The sequence below is a fragment of the Vigna radiata genome, chromosome 2 (genome assembly GCF_000741045.1).
Source record: "Vigna radiata var. radiata cultivar VC1973A chromosome 2, Vradiata_ver6, whole genome shotgun sequence".
Lineage (NCBI taxonomy): Eukaryota > Viridiplantae > Streptophyta > Magnoliopsida > Fabales > Fabaceae > Vigna > Vigna radiata.
Window position 1 is genome coordinate 9,738,071 of NC_028352.1, and position 16,790 is coordinate 9,754,860.

General features: G+C 34.5%; 3 protein-coding genes across 4 annotated transcripts; all 3 read left to right on the forward strand.

Annotated features, from left to right (window-relative positions):
- The first annotated feature begins 360 nt into the window (after positions 1 to 360).
- Positions 361 to 5,713, forward strand: LOC106756325 (glutamate receptor 3.4). Of its 2 annotated transcripts, XM_014638710.2 has the most exons (7): positions 361 to 656; positions 1,094 to 1,471; positions 1,632 to 2,977; positions 3,483 to 3,760; positions 3,966 to 3,997; positions 4,088 to 4,497; positions 4,810 to 5,713. In XM_014638710.2, exons 2-7 carry the CDS (start codon positions 1,174 to 1,176, stop codon positions 5,251 to 5,253), a joined length of 2,808 nt encoding a protein of 935 aa, XP_014494196.1. In that variant the 5' UTR covers positions 361 to 656; positions 1,094 to 1,173; the 3' UTR covers positions 5,254 to 5,713. The 2 variants fall into 2 exon arrangements, with proteins under 2 accessions (XP_014494196.1, XP_014494197.1); XM_014638711.2 differs by lacking the exon at positions 361 to 656 and having other exon boundaries at positions 688 to 1,471.
- Positions 5,714 to 6,472: 759 nt separating this feature from the next.
- Positions 6,473 to 9,200, forward strand: LOC106755741 (septum-promoting GTP-binding protein 1). The gene is made up of 6 exons (XM_014637952.2): positions 6,473 to 7,128; positions 7,270 to 7,390; positions 7,573 to 7,669; positions 7,783 to 7,822; positions 7,919 to 8,002; positions 8,546 to 9,200. Exons 1-6 carry the CDS (start codon positions 6,796 to 6,798, stop codon positions 8,708 to 8,710), a joined length of 840 nt encoding a protein of 279 aa, XP_014493438.1. The 5' UTR covers positions 6,473 to 6,795; the 3' UTR covers positions 8,711 to 9,200.
- Positions 9,201 to 11,405: 2,205 nt separating this feature from the next.
- On the forward strand, positions 11,406 to 12,834 carry LOC106755799. The gene is made up of 2 exons (XM_014638014.2): positions 11,406 to 11,869; positions 12,427 to 12,834. Exons 1-2 carry the CDS (start codon positions 11,546 to 11,548, stop codon positions 12,604 to 12,606), a joined length of 504 nt encoding a protein of 167 aa, XP_014493500.1. The 5' UTR covers positions 11,406 to 11,545; the 3' UTR covers positions 12,607 to 12,834.
- The last annotated feature ends 3,956 nt before the right edge of the window (positions 12,835 to 16,790 follow it).

The following is a 16,790-nucleotide window of genomic DNA, read 5'->3' on the forward strand; positions in this document are numbered from 1 at the left end:
AATAAAATACAGAATCAGTAATATTTATTGTGTTAATTTGAATTTATAGTTTTAATTAGGTACCAAAAAATTATTAGTTTTTTTAAGTAATATATAAACCTACTTTTTTTAACTGTATTTCCAACCAAACCAGGCTTTCTCTGTCTTTCGTCCTCCCATGATGGCTATGGTTATTGTTTTGTCTGCATTCGCAGCTCTATTTTTATTATATTTTGTTAAACCCTTTTAATTATTTTTAAATAATACTTTTTAAAATATTTAATTCTTTCTGAGTATTTTTATTTTTCCTTATTAACAGAATAAGAGTGTGTACGTAGAAGTCCCATCAGTATTGTTTGGTAGGAATTGTTGATGCAAAATATCAACCAAAAAAAGGAGAGACAAGGTAGTATTCATGCTATTATCCAAGTCTTCATACTTTGTAAAAATTTGTCTTATATATTATTTTTCATTAATTACAAGAACTGGAAAATAAATGAACACGTTGGTTCCATGGATCTTAAAAAATCTCTTTAAGCACCACGACATTTGAAAATGAATATGCTTGAAAGCGAGTGAATGATTCTTTTCTTGAACCCAAGACACAGTAACTTCCCCTCTTCAGCTGTTCATGTTCCAATGTTTCAGAACAGCACTGTTCTGTTCTAAGCTTTGAGGTAACCTCAGATATTCTCTTCTTCCTAACGTGTTATCTAGGTTTCTCAGACATATTATATTGGTTTTTATTTTATATCATTATCATTTATTAATGAATAAATTAAACATGTGGGTTTAATTTAACTTCTCCAAAGCACCTACCTTTATTATATGCTTTCAGTGGCTTATCTTTTGGAATTTCTGGGTATGATTGGATTACTTTGATTTGTGGTTCATTCATGCATATTTAGAATCACCAAAAGTATGAACATGGACTTTTTCTTTTTGAGTGAGGAATCCTAGTCTTCTAGGCTCAAGCACCCAAGATATAGATAGAATCTTTGTGTTCATGGAGCATGAGCTGTTCTTCCTTGTTGTTCCAACTACGATGCTGCTTACTTATATTTACTTTTGTGCTGTTTCTGAAATGGTTTTGGCACATGGTTGGTGTGCTTAGTTCTCTGAGCAGAATGGTGGTATAAACTGAAGAACTGAAGCCGAAAGTTGCTTACTTTGAAGGAAGATCCTCTTGGGAGCATGGCTATGGGGAGAACACTGTTCCTCTTTGTTTTGTGCTTGTGGATTCCCCTGGAAGTGGTGGGGAGGAAAGAACCCTCTTCACCTACCAGTGTGGATTCCTCTGTTTCTTCAAGACCGAAGGTTGTGAAATTTGGAGCCCTCTTTCCTATGGATTCTGTCATTGGAAGATCTGCTTTACCTGCAATTTTGGCTGCTGTTAAAGATGTTAATTCTAGCACGAGCATTCTCCCTGGCATTGACCTGCAAGTCATTTTGCACAGCACAAATTGCAGTGCGTTTCTTGCAACAATGGAAGGTATTTGCCATTGCCAAAGCTTGAAATTTCAGCAGCTATCTCTTTCACCGATTGGTTTTACTTAAATTTAACCTCAACACTTTTTTGTTTGTTCATGAAATCCTCTCTTTGGGGAAGGGGTAAGAGTAAATAGGCTTGATTAATCTTGTTGATGATGTAGCTCTGCAATTGATGGAGAATGATGTGGTTGCTGTTGTTGGTCCACTGTCATCTGGAACAGCTCATATAATCTCTCATGTTGTTAATGAACTCCATGTACCTCTTCTGTCGTTTGGGGCCACTGACCCCACTCTTTCTTCTCTGCAGTACCCATATTTTATCCGCACTACTCAGAACGACTATTTTCAGATGTATGCAGTTTCAGCCTTTATTAATTATCACAGATGGAGGGAGGTAATTGCCATCTATGTAGATGATGACAATGGCAGGAATGGAATTTCTGTATTGGGTGATGCACTGTCGAAGAAACGTTCCAAGATCTCTTACAAGGCTGCTTTTTCTCCTGGGGCCTCAGAAAGTGATATCAGTGACTTATTGAATGAAGTGAACTTGATGGAATCGCGGGTCTATGTTCTGCATGTGAATCCTGATACTGGTTTAGCAATTTTCTCCATTGCCAAGAAGCTCGGAATGATGGGCAGTGGCTATGTTTGGATTGCAACAGATTGGCTTCCTTCAGTGCTGGATTCCTCAGAGTCACCTGACCCTGACACAATGAATCTCTTACAAGGGATTGTGGCTTTTCGTCATCACATTCCTGACACTGATCTCAAGGAGAATCTTCTCTCCAGCTTGAAAAGCCAAAGGGCCAAAGAGACCGTAAGCTTCAATTCTTATGCATTTTATGCTTATGATTCTGTTTGGTTAGCAGCTCGTGCTCTTGATGCTTATCTCAATGAAGGGGGAAACATTTCTTTCTCTAGTGACCCTAAGTTGCAAGACACAAATGGAAGCTTGTTGCATTTAGCTTCACTTCGTACATTTGATGGTGGTCCACAGTTTCTCCAGACAATTTTGGGAATGAACTTCACTGGTGTGAGTGGTCAAATTGAGTTTGACATGGACAAGAATCGAGTTCATCCAGCATATGAAATTCTCAATATTGGTGGTAGTGGATCCCGTAGAATTGGTTACTGGTCTAATCATTCTGGTCTGACAGTTGTAGCTCCTGAAACTTTATATCTGAAAAAATCATCAAACACATCTTTGATGAGAAATCAACAACTTTACAGTGTGATATGGCCTGGAGAGATTACAACTACACCAAGAGGGTGGGTGTTTCCCAACAATGGACAACCACTTAGGATAGCAGTTCCTAACAGAGTGAGCTACAAGGACTTTGTTTCTAAGGACAACAACCCGCCAGGGGTACAAGGCTATTGCATTGACGTTTTTGAAGCAGCCTTGAAATTGTTGCCTTACCCTGTCCCACGAAAATACATGTTATTTGGAAATGGTGTAAGGAATCCTAGCTACAACGAGCTTGTGGAACAAGTTGCACAAAATGTGAGTTTCTAAATCTTATATTGTTACCATTGATAATTGGGTTAAATATATTTTCAGTCCTTAAGTTTTGATACGGAATTGGAAGCCGTTTTTGTTCCAAACTTTGATATATTTTGATTTTCAAACTCTAGAAATGAATAGATGTAGTCTTCATAATCCAACTGCGTTAAAATTTGTGTCAAACAACGTTTCAGGTTAATACATTTAAGTTGTTTTGACACTTAAAATACTAGTCTGGAACGTTATTTAACATGTAACATCGTAAAGCTAAGAGAGTTATATCCATTTTTTCTAAAGTTTGGGACCAATATGTATCAAACTTTGAGACCGGATCAAATTTCAATTTTGTATCTAAGTTTAGAGATTACAAAAATATTTAACCTGGATAATTTACTTATAATCTTAAAGGACGGTGATTAGCGATAATGTGGGAAATTGATCCTTTCCTTAATATGGTTTTCAAATTCTGATAGTTTTGCTAATTTGGTGTCCTTTACTTGTTTAGAACTTTGATGCAGCTGTTGGAGATGTTACAATTGTCACAAATAGGACAAGGATTGTGGATTTTACTCAACCTTTCATGCCATCAGGGCTTGTTGTTGTTGTTCCTTTTAAAGAGCAGAAATCAAGCCCTTGGTCTTTCCTTCAGCCATTCACTACTGAAATGTGGTGTGTCACTGGTGCTTTCTTTCTTTTTGTTGGAAGTGTTGTATGGATTCTTGAGCACAGGCTCAATCCTGAGTTCCGGGGCTCACCGAGGAAACAACTTATAACAGTGTTTTGGTGAGTATGCTCTGCCCATTTGAAAGGCCTTTTTCTCAATCCTTTCGTGGATCACAAAAGCCCCTCTGTGATGATCATTGCAAGGGTGTGTGACATTGCAGCCCTTGCTGTATCATTGTAGTGTATTACTCAGATTAGAGGTAATTGCATTACTTTAACATACAGTAAATATTTTTACTAAGATAAATTCCTTCCTCTTTTGCAGGTTTAGTTTCTCAACAATGTTTTTCTCACACAGTATGTTTTTCTTTCACACCCTTTTCAATTTTTACCTGCAACTGTCCTTGTTTTGTATTGTTCATGATGAAATTCGTTGACTTGACAAAGGGGAGAACACTGTGAGTGGACTTGGACGATTGGTGCTAATCATATGGCTCTTTGTGGTGTTGATCATAAATTCAAGCTACACAGCTAGCTTGACCTCTATCCTCACTGTGCGGCAACTGTCATCTCAAATTGAAGGAATTGATAGCTTGATCTCAAGTACACTACCGATTGGAATTCAAGATGGTTCATTTGCACGCAAGTATCTTGTAGATGACCTCAATATAGCTGAATCTAGAATAGTTACGCTGAAAAACATGGAGGATTATATTGATGCCCTTCAGCGAGGACCTCAAGCTGGAGGAGTTGTGGCAGTTGTTGACGAGCTTCCTTACATTGAACTCTTGATGTCCAGCAGTCAGTGTAAATTCAGAACTGTTGGCCAGGAGTTCACTAAAAGTGGCTGGGGATTTGTGAGTATCTCTTCTTGCATGTCTAAGGTTAAGGATTCCATATGTTCATCCATTATTTAACTCTACTGCACACTACTTTTGTAATTTAGAAAATAATCAAACATACCCTATTGCATTGAATATTCCATTTTCTTCTAAAAGAAAATATCTTGAGTTACTTTGTTACATAGTTTATGGCAACACTTGCTATGAAAAATACATAAATAAGCCAAGTTATTTCTAATTTTACACATCAATGTTCTTCTACTGTGATGTGCTTGTTGTGTTCATATCTTTGATGTAATATATAGGGATGATTTTCCTTGATAACAGGCATTCCAGAGGGACTCTCCCCTTGCTGTTGACTTGTCAACCGCCATTCTTCAACTCTCTGAGAGTGGTGACCTGCAAAGGATTCATGACAAATGGCTTAACAGAAAGGAGTGTACAACCGTAGATGTTGATTCAAACAAACTAGCTCTGACAAGCTTCTGGGGCCTCTTTCTTATATGTGGCATTGCATGTTTCATTACCCTCATAATTTTCTTTGCCAGAATCTTCTGTCAATATAACAAATTCATCCCAGAATCTGAGAAAACTGATGAGGAACTCCAACCAGTGAGGAGGTCTAGACGTCCAAGCAGAACTCCTAGCCTAAAGAAGTTGATGGTATTTGTAGATAAAAGGGAAGCAGAAGTCAAAGAGATACTTAGGGAAAACAAGAAAAGGAGACACAGCCAAAGCTTGGATGATCCTTCTGTTTCATCAACCATCTAGTTAACCAACCCTCTCTCATTTTGCTTTCTTTATCTTTTTGTTTTTTCTCTTTTAGGCTACCTAGTCATATAGCGTTGGCACAAATTAGTCTACACCAGTGAAGGTAAATCCTTCCTTCCTAGCTAGGAAATTGTGACAGCAAGACTGTCACCACAACATTGTTTAAAAAAAGAACAAAAATCATGCTTTAGTTTGTTGTACCTTTGTTTAGAAAAAAAGCTTGTGAAGAAAAGGAATACCCTGACCACAATTCTCATCATTGAACATGCTTTCATTTTCCAAGCTTTTGGTGGTCCTCTTAAAAGTGAGTTTGTTTAGAAGCAAAATCCAGCAAGGGCTTCAAGAGTTCATGTAATCTCATGAAAGTTGTTTATATTTTTACTGGGAATAACATGATTTAGACAGACCCTTTTGCAAGGTTGTCTTGAAGAAATAAAAAGAAAGTAGCAATTAGATTCAAGCTTCATATGATCTTAACAATCACTACAAGTATTCTTAGTGGCCCTTCATCCTTCTCATCCAAGATTTTGGTTAAGTATGAAAAATAAACAAAGTTTTTGTTTTGTCTGTCACCATAATTCTTATGTCAGGAATCTCCGAGTATGAAATCTCCAAAAATTGCATTGAATGATTTGGTGATTTCACTACATGGGTTTGTCGCTGGTGAGGTACACATTTGAAAATGATTCATCAAATGGGACCATTGAACACATGTTTTCCAGAGCAACACGTGGTCGATAATGTTGTCTTGTTTCTCAAAAGCCCCTTTTTATTCACCAAACTTCAAACATACACAAAAGGCAGAAGATTTTTATAGAACCCACACTATTCACCAATCAATATTCTTAGTTAATCGAAGCTAATACTAATAAGAATTGAAACAAGGCTAAGGCAAAAAGATTCTTCAATAAAATATTAAATTATTATTAAATCACTATACACACACACACGGAAAGATCATTAAATTATTATTATTCAATACAATATGATTGTAAAAATTTCATACAGGTATTAATAGAAAGATAAAAAGTAGTGATAATATTATAAATAAATAAATAAGAAATAGTAATAAAAAAATATAATTTTGGAGAAAAATCTAGATTTTATTTATTTGGTGTCTTAAAATGAGGAAAACTGTAGCCACATTTAAAATTGTGGAATGAAAGGACAGTGTTCATATTTTAACGGTCAACCGTGGCGTTAAAGTAGTGTTGCTGATAGCACAAAAGTCGTTGAAAGATGTAACTGAAAAAGTGAAAACCCTTCACAAAATCAAGAACATAGGGAGAGGTGAGGGTGGAAAACCCGAAAGTACCCTCAGCATTCAAAAATATGAGACAACTCACAACCTCACTTTTCATTTTCATGGCTGAGAGGCTCAGTGGTTGCACTTGAGGCCATCCGTCGTAGTTCATCGTCGTCAACAACATTCCATTCCAAACACGACACAAAAACATAGCTTCAAATTTTCCTTTATTTCCTCGGAAAACAACAAAAGAAACAAAAAAAAAAAAACAACAAGGAGGGAGATCAAAACAAAACATGCCCCAGTTTGGCACCAAACTCAACAACTCAACAACCATAAGGCGACGCTTTCACCAACGCGTTTCCCTGCTACGCCGCTGCATCCTCCGTGTCCTCCACCGCATCCTGCTCTGTTCCGGGAGGAAGACCAACAACACCTACAGCATGCTGCCTCCAGCATTACCCTCTCCGCCGCTGCCCACCACGGCAGAATCAGCCGGCGAAATTGCTCGTGAAGAGATGGATGTCGCGCCGCCGGCGATGTTTCAAACCCATGATTTGGATTCTGATTTGGTCTCCTTGAAGATCAGCTTGTTGGGAGATTGCCAAATTGGAAAAACCAGCTTTTTGGTTTGTATTAGTAATCGAGCTAACATGGATAGTTTTCTTTTTATTTTTTGGTTCTATTGCGTTTAACCTGAAACGGGTTGAGTCAAAAAATTGTTTTTATTTACTGTTCGTATTTTCCTTTTGTTTGAATGTGGTTTTCAGGTGAAATATGTTGGGGATGAAAAGGAGAAGCATGGTAGCCAGATGGAAGGGTTAAATCAGATGGACAAAACACTGGTCGTTAAAGGGGTTCGCATCTCGTACTGTATCTGGGAAGTACAAGGTAGATATATACATGTGTGTGTGTATATATATAGAGAGAGACAGAGAGAGAGAGAGAGAGAGAGAATAGCACGTATTGTTTTTGATGAATTTGTGATCACTTATGGTTATGGATATGGCCAAAAAGAAAGATCAATGATGGTTAATTATTTATATTTTAATAACTGGTCGTTTTCCATGCAGGTGATGGAAAAACAGAAGATCGAATTCCGATGGCTTGCACGGATTCTGTGGCGATTTTGATTATGTTTGATCTAACAAGTCGATGCACATTAAACAGGTACCTTCTTTGTTATGTTCTTTTGGATTGATGTTGGCTAAAGCCTTTTCAGATTGCTAATATCAGATAAATTTTCACCATGTTTTTTTTTTTTTTTTGGTGAATGATTTCAGTGTTCTCGGATGGTACAAAGAAGCCAGGAAATGGAATCAGGTATATTTTTTTCTTTTGTCCCAGAAAGCATAAACTTGTATGCATGTGGATACAGAGGAGTGGGATTTTATAGTGCTTTATCCTTGACTTTTGTAGACAGCAATACCAGTTTTGATAGGAACCAAGTTTGATGATTTTATCCAGCTCCCTATTGATCTCCAATGGACCATTGCTAATGAGGTAAGAGTTCCAATTTCAACAATAAAAATGCATTTTATGTACGATCTCTGCATGTTCTTAGATCTACTAAAACAGAACCTCCAGATCTGAACAAGTATTATGCATTCTTTTGTGACACAACATCACTACAAAATCAGAAAAATTGATAGTTTTGATGATTGTTGTTTTAAATTGCGACGTGGGATAAAAACAAAAGAGATTGATGGAATAGACTCCTTGTTTCCAAACACTTAACATTGCAGACACCACTAATTTTTCAATGGGTATAGGCATGTTAAAGATAGTGTTAATCATCAAAACCAAGTAGAGTCACCTGCATAAAGAATGGTCAGGTTAATGATCATGGACCCCATCTTACATTATAAGGCACCTCATGTTTGATGATTCATGGAGTCTTAGGGAAGACAAGACCAACCATGTTCCCATACCTATTTATTTGCAAGCATGTTATGTTGGAATGCTGTGTGAGCCTCTCCAAAATAGAAAAAAATGTCTTGTTTTGAAGATAAGATTTGATGTTTGTGATGTTGTGACATTGAACAGGCAAGAAAATATGCAAAGGCCCTGAATGCTGCCTTGTTCTTTTCCAGTGCAACTTACAACATCAACGTGAATAAGATCTTCAAGTTCATCACTGCTAAACTTTTCGACCTGCCATGGAAAGTGGAAAGAAATTTGAATGTTGGGGAGCCCATCATTGACTTCTAAACTGTACATTACATAGAGTTATGAAGTTAAGTGAGCATACTTCAAAGTCAACCGTGCCAACTTGGGGGGTGTGATGAGAATATCTCACTCTTGGGGCAATTGAGTTGTTAGGTTTACACACATGTCAATTTCCATGGAAACAAACAAGGCTCTCTTCAATCACCATCAGCAGCAATAAGGTTTTACAAGAAGAGGAATGAGGGGAAAGGGGAAAATAGAGAAAGTGAAAACAAAGGAGAGAACTATAAGGTTGAGTAGTGGCAGCATAACAAGAAAAGAGAAACTAATGCATTAATTGTTGAGTACATATTAGTCAGTGGTGCTTTTGTCTTGATATTAAGGTGTCATTTGAGTTGCTGTCAAGAGCATAGATGATGAGACAAAGATGTACCTAATTTTCTTTTCGTTTCTTTTTTATTTCTCATCACCTGTTTTGAATTCTGGTAATCCAAAGTTCTTTTAAATAAATAAAACAATTTCATGTGGTTCATTTGTTTCTCTCACTCAAGTCATGGGGGTCTTTATCACATAAGTCCTAATTAACATTGATGATTGGATTTGAAAGATCATACTGTGATGAATAGATTTTCAAGAAAATTGTTCATGAACTGGAGAAAGCAACTTCAAACTACTACTCATGGTGTTGTAGACTATGATGATCTTGATGAAAAAAACACCTCTCATTATTATTTTTCTTCACTTTTCTTACAACCTTGATAGTTCTGTCTGTAGATAACTAAGTTTTTAAAAATTTTACTTGACAAGTGGGAATTGATTCAGCTAACTATGATGTCTTTACTTTAGTGTTCTTTCACTTTTTGCATTTTAATTCAGCATAAGCTATTACTAGTTACATTCATGTAAGTACAAATTCATAAAAGAAAAAATTCACAGAGAAACACTTCTATACAAAAAAGTTTAGAAGTCATGTTGATAAGGTCAAACAAAGTTAATAAAATTTGGGATGATGATTTCTCCTGGACCTTTCCAAGGGCAGTATATGTATCTCTCTTTTTCTCATATAATTTTATCATGTTTAAAAATTGAAATAAAAGATGATATAAATATGTTTTTCTTTAAATTTTTAAGTTAGTTTTAAAAAAATCTGAGACAAAAGTTTAAATTTCAAAGAAAGGCATGCGATAATTAGCTTTTGTGTACACTTTGAATTATGTTATAAATATAATTTAAATAACTAGATTAGAAAAATAAGAAGGATGAAAATAATGTGAAAGAGTATATATTACAAGAATAATGATAATTTGACAACATGGCAACATTTTAACATCATCAATATGTCATTTTGTTAAACATGAACCAATTATAGAATGAGACGTAGATGGTGTTAAAATATTGTCAAAAAAGTGTTATGACGCATTTTCATTTCTTATTTCTGGTAAACCAAACCATTATTATTGTTGGAAGTTTCATATCGACTAGAGACAAGACCAATTTATAATGTATAAGTGGGGTACAGACCTCATTTTACAAGTCGGTTTTATATAATTAAGTTAGGTCTAAAACTTACTTTTAACAATTATTTTTATCATGTTTATGTTTTTCTTTTCTTCCTTACGTATTCTTCTCTTTGTATTTCCTCTTCACCATCATCAAAGAAAGTGCAATGTTACACGATTTCGCCATAATAATTGGTATGGCATGCAACGATGATGATGTTGGATAGTATGTATTGGGTTTACTTTTTGAAAAATGTTAGTTTGACATTGGAGTATGGGATGACCTTCATTTGATAGGAGACCATGTGCCACTTTTGATAAGAAAAATAACATTTCAACACACAAATTTTTATATTTATTTAATATTATTTTTATTTTTTATTTTTTGAAAAAAATATAAAAATTTATTTTTATCACTATTTTATTCTTCTGATGTATGTCATTCTATCATTACTTTTTTAACAATTTTATTAAAATTTTGTTAACCATAATTGTAAAAAAACGAGTGACTGTTATTTTGTAATTCGATTTCATCCTGGTAGTAGTTACTAGTTTCGATTTGCAGCAACAATATCACCACCAACATTAACAACATAAGAAACAACGACAACATCCTCTGCAACCACAATTTGTAATCCCTGTATCTAGTATGTTCAATCTCAAGTAAGAGATTATAGACTCGCAACTTTCATATGCTTAATTTAGTGGTTTATGTGTTGATTTGATCCGGTAATAAATATCTTGCTCCTATTAAATGAACGTGTTCATTTAATAAACTTAATTCTGGAATCGTCAGAATTAAGCAGGGTTCTGTGATCATAAACTTAATTAACTAAAATAAAAATTAAAAGATATTTTTTTAAGTTTTTACTTCATAAAAGAAAAGAAGAAATTATACTATACAAAATTACATTGTATTTTTATTTTTTTTCTGTGACATCTCTATTATATAGCATACAAAATTGAATTATAAAAATTATTGTTCTCAGTTTATCTTTCATTGTTTATAAAATTGTATTTTTAACACTATAAGATATTATTTAAAAATAGTTCACTTTATTAAAAAAAAAAATTAACTTGATACCTAAGTTGAAAATACATATGTGCCATTGAAACTTCGAACAACCCCTTAACAAATAAAAAACCCATCACTCTATTTTAAGAAAATTACAAATATTTCTAAAAGTGGAAAGAAATTGCAATCTTTATTTTTTATTTATATATTTTTTAATGAAAAAGAACATCATAGAACGTAACGAAAAGGGTGTTGGGGAATTTGCAGGCTCCAAGATCCCTCTTTTCGTAAGAACCCACTTCTCCTTCATCCTCCAATCTTCATTCTTTGGCCCTTAGAGGCTTCAAATCCGCGAATCAACAAATGGGTGTTGTGTTGAAGCTAGTAGACGCCATTCTGTTCCTGTTCTTCCTCGTGATAGCAGTGGCTGCTCCTCTCATCGATGCTCAAGCGTGTCTTCCTCTGAGTTATTTCCCTGAAATTCTTGTCCAACTCAAGGACCACTACACCCACGACTATGGTGATTACCTTGTGGCTGAAAAGCCACACTTTTTTGTAGGTCTTGTTTGGCTTGAGCTTCTATTCCAATGGCCCCTTGCACTCCTCAACCTCTATGCCATTCTCACTTCCAAGCCTTGGTTCAATACCACTTGCTTGATGTATGGTGTCTCTACCTCTACCTCCATGGTAACTCTATAATCTTTCTTTCTATCTATCTGTCTGTCTGGCACCTTTAAATTCATATTTTACTTCTTCAATTTTTTTTTTCCCATTTTTTATAATCCTATGAGCAGGACTGCAGAGAATACTTATTTTTCTTCCAGGGAAAAAGTTTCTACCTTTTTAATGGCCACTCTTTTTTATTTTTTATATTTTGATTCATATGGTTGCATGTTTGTATGGTTAATGTGAACGATTATGCTTCTGGGGGAAGACAAAAAATGGATATTATTCTCTTTTCTGATGTTTGGATCTTTGGATCTAGAAAAGCTCTAACTTTTTGGAGTTACTAGCAACCATTCAATTAGAACCAATGCATTGTTTGTTTACAGGGATCTGCTATTATTGTTGGTTAGTATTACTTTGTGCTAGCACGAAAAACTGTCTTTTTGCAACTGTTAGATCATGTTGAATTGATTTTTATCAAGGAGACTTGTTTCAGTGAAGATGGAGGTGTAATATTAGTCTTTGATCGAGCCATAGATGTGAGTAAGAATGAGACATTGGTTGTTTGTGGGTTGCAGGTTGCTATATTATCAGAAATGATGAATTCGAATAGGGCATCTGATAAGCTATTAACACTGTATGCCTCTTTCATGGGTTTGGGTGCTCTGGCTCTGCTGCGGGGTTTGCTCACATGTTCATCCAAATCAACTTCAGCTCTAGGAAAAAGACCTGCATTGATGAGGAAAAAGAGAGCTTGAAAATTTCAGAATGAATCAAACATGAGAAAATGGAAAGAAGAGCATAACCGTAGGTTCGAGGGGATGAAGAAGCATGCCAAGGAAGGACCCCTCATGAAAGCAAATTTTTGTATGTTTTTTATTTAACTGAGAAAAAAGATTTTGTATCAGGTGAACATTAAATTCCATCTGTTGCTGACATCTTTGCTATGAAAAGAAATAAAATTTCATCTACTTGGATTAGTTGTTTTTAGCTCTTATTAATACGCAAAATGAGAATATTGCTATTCTGAGAATTTTTAATGCAGACAATATTCCTAATCATGTCAAATGAAGCTAAAGCATGGACAAATCAAATGAACTTGAAGAAAATGTTAAGATTGTAAGAAAATGAATAGAAATTGGATATGTTTTGTCTCTTTGCATAACAGTTACTGAGATATGTTCTGCGTATGTAATTTACCTGGATAACCCAGTTGACATGATGTCAAGTTCTCACACCATGTGAATCTTCTCTGAGCTTGAATAATAACTGGGACATGAAAGGATCAAAATAATGTACAGAACATAAATATTTTGATTTTATTCCTATAATAAGATTCTGTAGCAAAGTTAATTTTAAATAAGAGTTAACACATCAATGAATTAGTGAGTCTTATATATATATATATATATATATATATATATATATATATATATTTATATAATAGGTAAGTATTATTATTGTTTACCAAATCCTATACGTTGAACCATGAACCATGTACTTCCAAGTTTTTACTTTCATCCTTCGTCTTTTCTCGTTTTTGTCTCGTTTTATTCCGTTTACTTTCATTTTCTTTTTCATTTCATCTCGAATTATAAATTTACTAGATTTCAAAATTTGGTTTAATAAATTACTGCATTCTAAAATTTGATTAAAAAAATCACTGAATGTTGAAACTCATCGTATTTCAAAATCTCTATAAATAATTATTAGATTTTGAAATATGGCTAAAAAAGTTTCTGGATTTTTGAAATTCGATCAAGGAAATCATTGAATTTTGAAATTTAATTAAAATAAATTGCAAAATTTTAAAATTCGATTAAGGTACTCAAAATTATAACATTATTAGAGTCGTTAATGACTATCCATTTGAAAACTCAGCTAATACTATGCAAATTCAACAAGAAGTACATTATTCTATTTTTTTTTAAACTGAAAATTGCAAAACTACCAAAAATGTGTGGTACACTTTAAAGTTATCATATAAAAGACTAGAAAAGACATCAAACTTTAAATTATAATATCTACAAAATCATATAATGCGAGAACTCAAAAAGAGTTGAACAATATTTCACTCATCTTAATAATCTTGTTAATAAAATGAATATATGAAGATATTTTTTAAAGCAAGATGGTAAATAAAATATTAAATAATTTTTTATCAAATATGATCATGTGGTGACTACGATGATAGTCTCATAACATACACACTAAGTTAGTAGCAAAATTACAAAGAAAAATCAAAGTGTAGAAAGTAAATGTTATGATGATTTCAAAGTGTAGAAAAATCAAAATTTCAAAAGTAAATGAAATGAACAACACCTGTAATAACCTAAAAATTTGTTAAAAGGGGCTGATGTGGATATTAGGTGAATAAACCAAATTTTATAATTAAAAGCATATTAGTCACTTAAGTAGAAGCAAATTGGAAGCGTATCTGGTCCATCTTCTAATAACGCTTCTCTCTCTAACATTTCATTCATCAACTTTTTCCACCTTCTCTCTAGGTCATTTTTTTATTGAACCATCCATTTCACAATCAGAGGAAGCTTAAGTAATTCTGATATTGTAGGCTCCAATTTCACCGATCTGTTATTCATCCGATAAGCATTCTGTTAGCAAAATGATGAAGATGTAGTTTTGATGATACCCAAATCAAGTCAAGATTTGTCAAGATTTATCAAGATTCATGAAGATCCTTTGAAGACTTATTTTTGTTATGAAAAGCTTTTATAATAATTGTAGTTAAATTGTTTAGGACTTAGATTTGTAGTAGGTTTTGATTCTTGTACCTTTATACTTTGTATTTGCTGTTTAGAATCAAAACTTCTCCATTTTAATCGATTAATCCCTGATATAATCGATTAGAATCGCTACAGAAGCAAGAACCCAATCAACTTTGGAATAATCGATTAAAACAAGTTTTAATCGATTAATTAATCGATTAATCTTGAGAATAATCAATTAATACTAGCCGTTGGAGGTTTCTGATTTGAAAAACTAGCCGTTGTACTTATNTTAATCGATTAACACTAATATTAATCGATTAAATGCGTTAAATGGCCAGTTTCGTAGAATGAAAGAGTTTTTGCTTGAGTCTATTTATAGGCTCTCTTTATCCATCAACAACAACTCTTCCATTGTGCTAAAACACTCAGAACTCTTTGAGAAGTGTGTGCTCTTACTCAGCTAAGGAAACTCTTGTCTATGGTGCTGGTACATTGCAACTACGGTGACGGAGGAATAGCTGGTTCATCCTTGGTGCGTCTGAGGAGGTGTTTGGAAGAGGATCATCCTTCGTGAAGTATTCGGAGGAGGTGTTTCATCCTTTGTGAAGTATTCGGAGGAGGTCTCTCATCCTTTGTGAAGATTCAAAGGAGGTGCAGGTTCATCTCTTTTGGTATCAAGAGAGGTGGTTTCTAAACTTTTACAAATTATTTTTCTTTGTGATTATTATTTGTAATTGTTTTGTGATAGTGAACTGTTTATCTCGGTTTGAGATAAGTGACTGGACGTAAAATTGGTAAAATCCGAACCAGTATAAAAATCATCTGTGCAAATTTCTCTCAACTTTACTCTTTTATTTATATTTATTATTTGCGTAGTAAGATAAATTGAGAAGAAATTAAAAGGCACACGTTTGAATTAAAAACCCTCTTGGTTTGTTATTCCACGCTAAAAATTCCGCTGCAGCAATTCTGACAATTGGTATCAGAGCTCGCTTTGATAGTCATTCAAATGGCAGGATCATATCAAACCTTTGCAAAGGGTGCCTCTATCAATAACCACCTTTATTCACAGGTGAAAATTATGCATTCTGAAAGGTTAGAATGCAAATATTTATTGAGTCTATTGATTGTGAGGTTTGGGATGTTATTGCATCTGGTTCGTCTGTTCCTACTAACAATTTGTAGGAACCAAAGCCCCGTGGTCAATGGACTGCTGAAGAAAAGAAAAGATGTTAAAATGACGTGAAAGCCCAGAACACAATTGCATCTACCTTAACTGTTGATGAGTTCTACAGGGTCTCCATTTGCAAAACCGCGCAGGAGATGTGGGAAGTGCTGAGAGTAACTCACGAAGGAACAGATGACGTGAAGAGGGCGAGAAAAAATACCTTGATCCAAGAGTACGAAATGTTCAGGATGAAGCAAGGAGAAACAATATCAGACGTTCAGAAACGCTTCACCAACATTGTCAATCACCTCATTGGACTAGGTAAGTCATTTGACAATGATGAGCTTAATATAAAAATTTTGAAATCTTTAGACAGGTCGTGGCAACCGAAAGTGACTGCAATTTCTGAGTCACAAAACCTCAACACGATGACTATGGCGGCACTATTCGGAAAGTTGAGGGAGCATGAGCTTGATCTTGGAAGACTTGATGAAGAAGAAGCAAAAGCCAAAACCAAGAAAAAGAGTCTAGCCTTAAAATCTGAGGTAGAAAGGAGCAAGAACAAAATAGAAGATGAAGACTNAGAAGATGAAGAAAATNTGAGACTCATGATAAAAAGGCTCAACAGGTTCATGAAATCAAAAGACAAAGGAAGATTAAAATTTGAAAAGAAAGAAAACCAAGGATCTTCCTCACATTATAAATGTTATGGTTGCGGAGAAATGGGGCACTTAAAAGTTGACTGCCCAAATCAAAAGAAGAATGAAGAAATAAAGGAAAAGAAATTCTTCAAGAAAAAAGCCTACATCGCATGGGACGATGACAATGAAACAATTTCTGATCTGAGCGAATCTGATGAAGAGGAAAACATCTGTTTAGTGGCAGACGACGACGCTGGAAGCCAAGTAAGTACATCTAGCGATTCTGATAATTATAGTCAATTTAGTGAAAGTGAATTGCATGAAACTTATGTTGCTTTAATAGTTGAATCAGAAAAATTAGATAAAGCTCATAAGAAATTGAAAAAAGGATTTCAAAAATTTAA

Excerpts from the sequence above, each read along its gene's own strand:
- LOC106756325 (XM_014638710.2), top strand. The coding sequence starts at position 1,174 with ATGGCTATGGGGAGAACACTGTTCCTCTTTGTTTTGTGCTTGTGGATT. Across the intron at positions 3,998-4,087 it reads AACAATGTTTTTCTCACACA|GGGAGAACACTGTGAGTGGA; the intron begins GTATGTTTTTCT and ends GACTTGACAAAG. Across the intron at positions 4,498-4,809 it reads CTAAAAGTGGCTGGGGATTT|GCATTCCAGAGGGACTCTCC; the intron begins GTGAGTATCTCT and ends CCTTGATAACAG.
- LOC106755741 (XM_014637952.2), top strand. The coding sequence starts at position 6,796 with ATGCCCCAGTTTGGCACCAAACTCAACAACTCAACAACCATAAGGCGA. Across the intron at positions 7,670-7,782 it reads AGTCGATGCACATTAAACAG|TGTTCTCGGATGGTACAAAG; the intron begins GTACCTTCTTTG and ends GAATGATTTCAG. Across the intron at positions 8,003-8,545 it reads AATGGACCATTGCTAATGAG|GCAAGAAAATATGCAAAGGC; the intron begins GTAAGAGTTCCA and ends GACATTGAACAG.
- LOC106755799 (XM_014638014.2), top strand. The coding sequence starts at position 11,546 with ATGGGTGTTGTGTTGAAGCTAGTAGACGCCATTCTGTTCCTGTTCTTC. Across the intron at positions 11,870-12,426 it reads TCTCTACCTCTACCTCCATG|GTTGCTATATTATCAGAAAT; the intron begins GTAACTCTATAA and ends TGTGGGTTGCAG.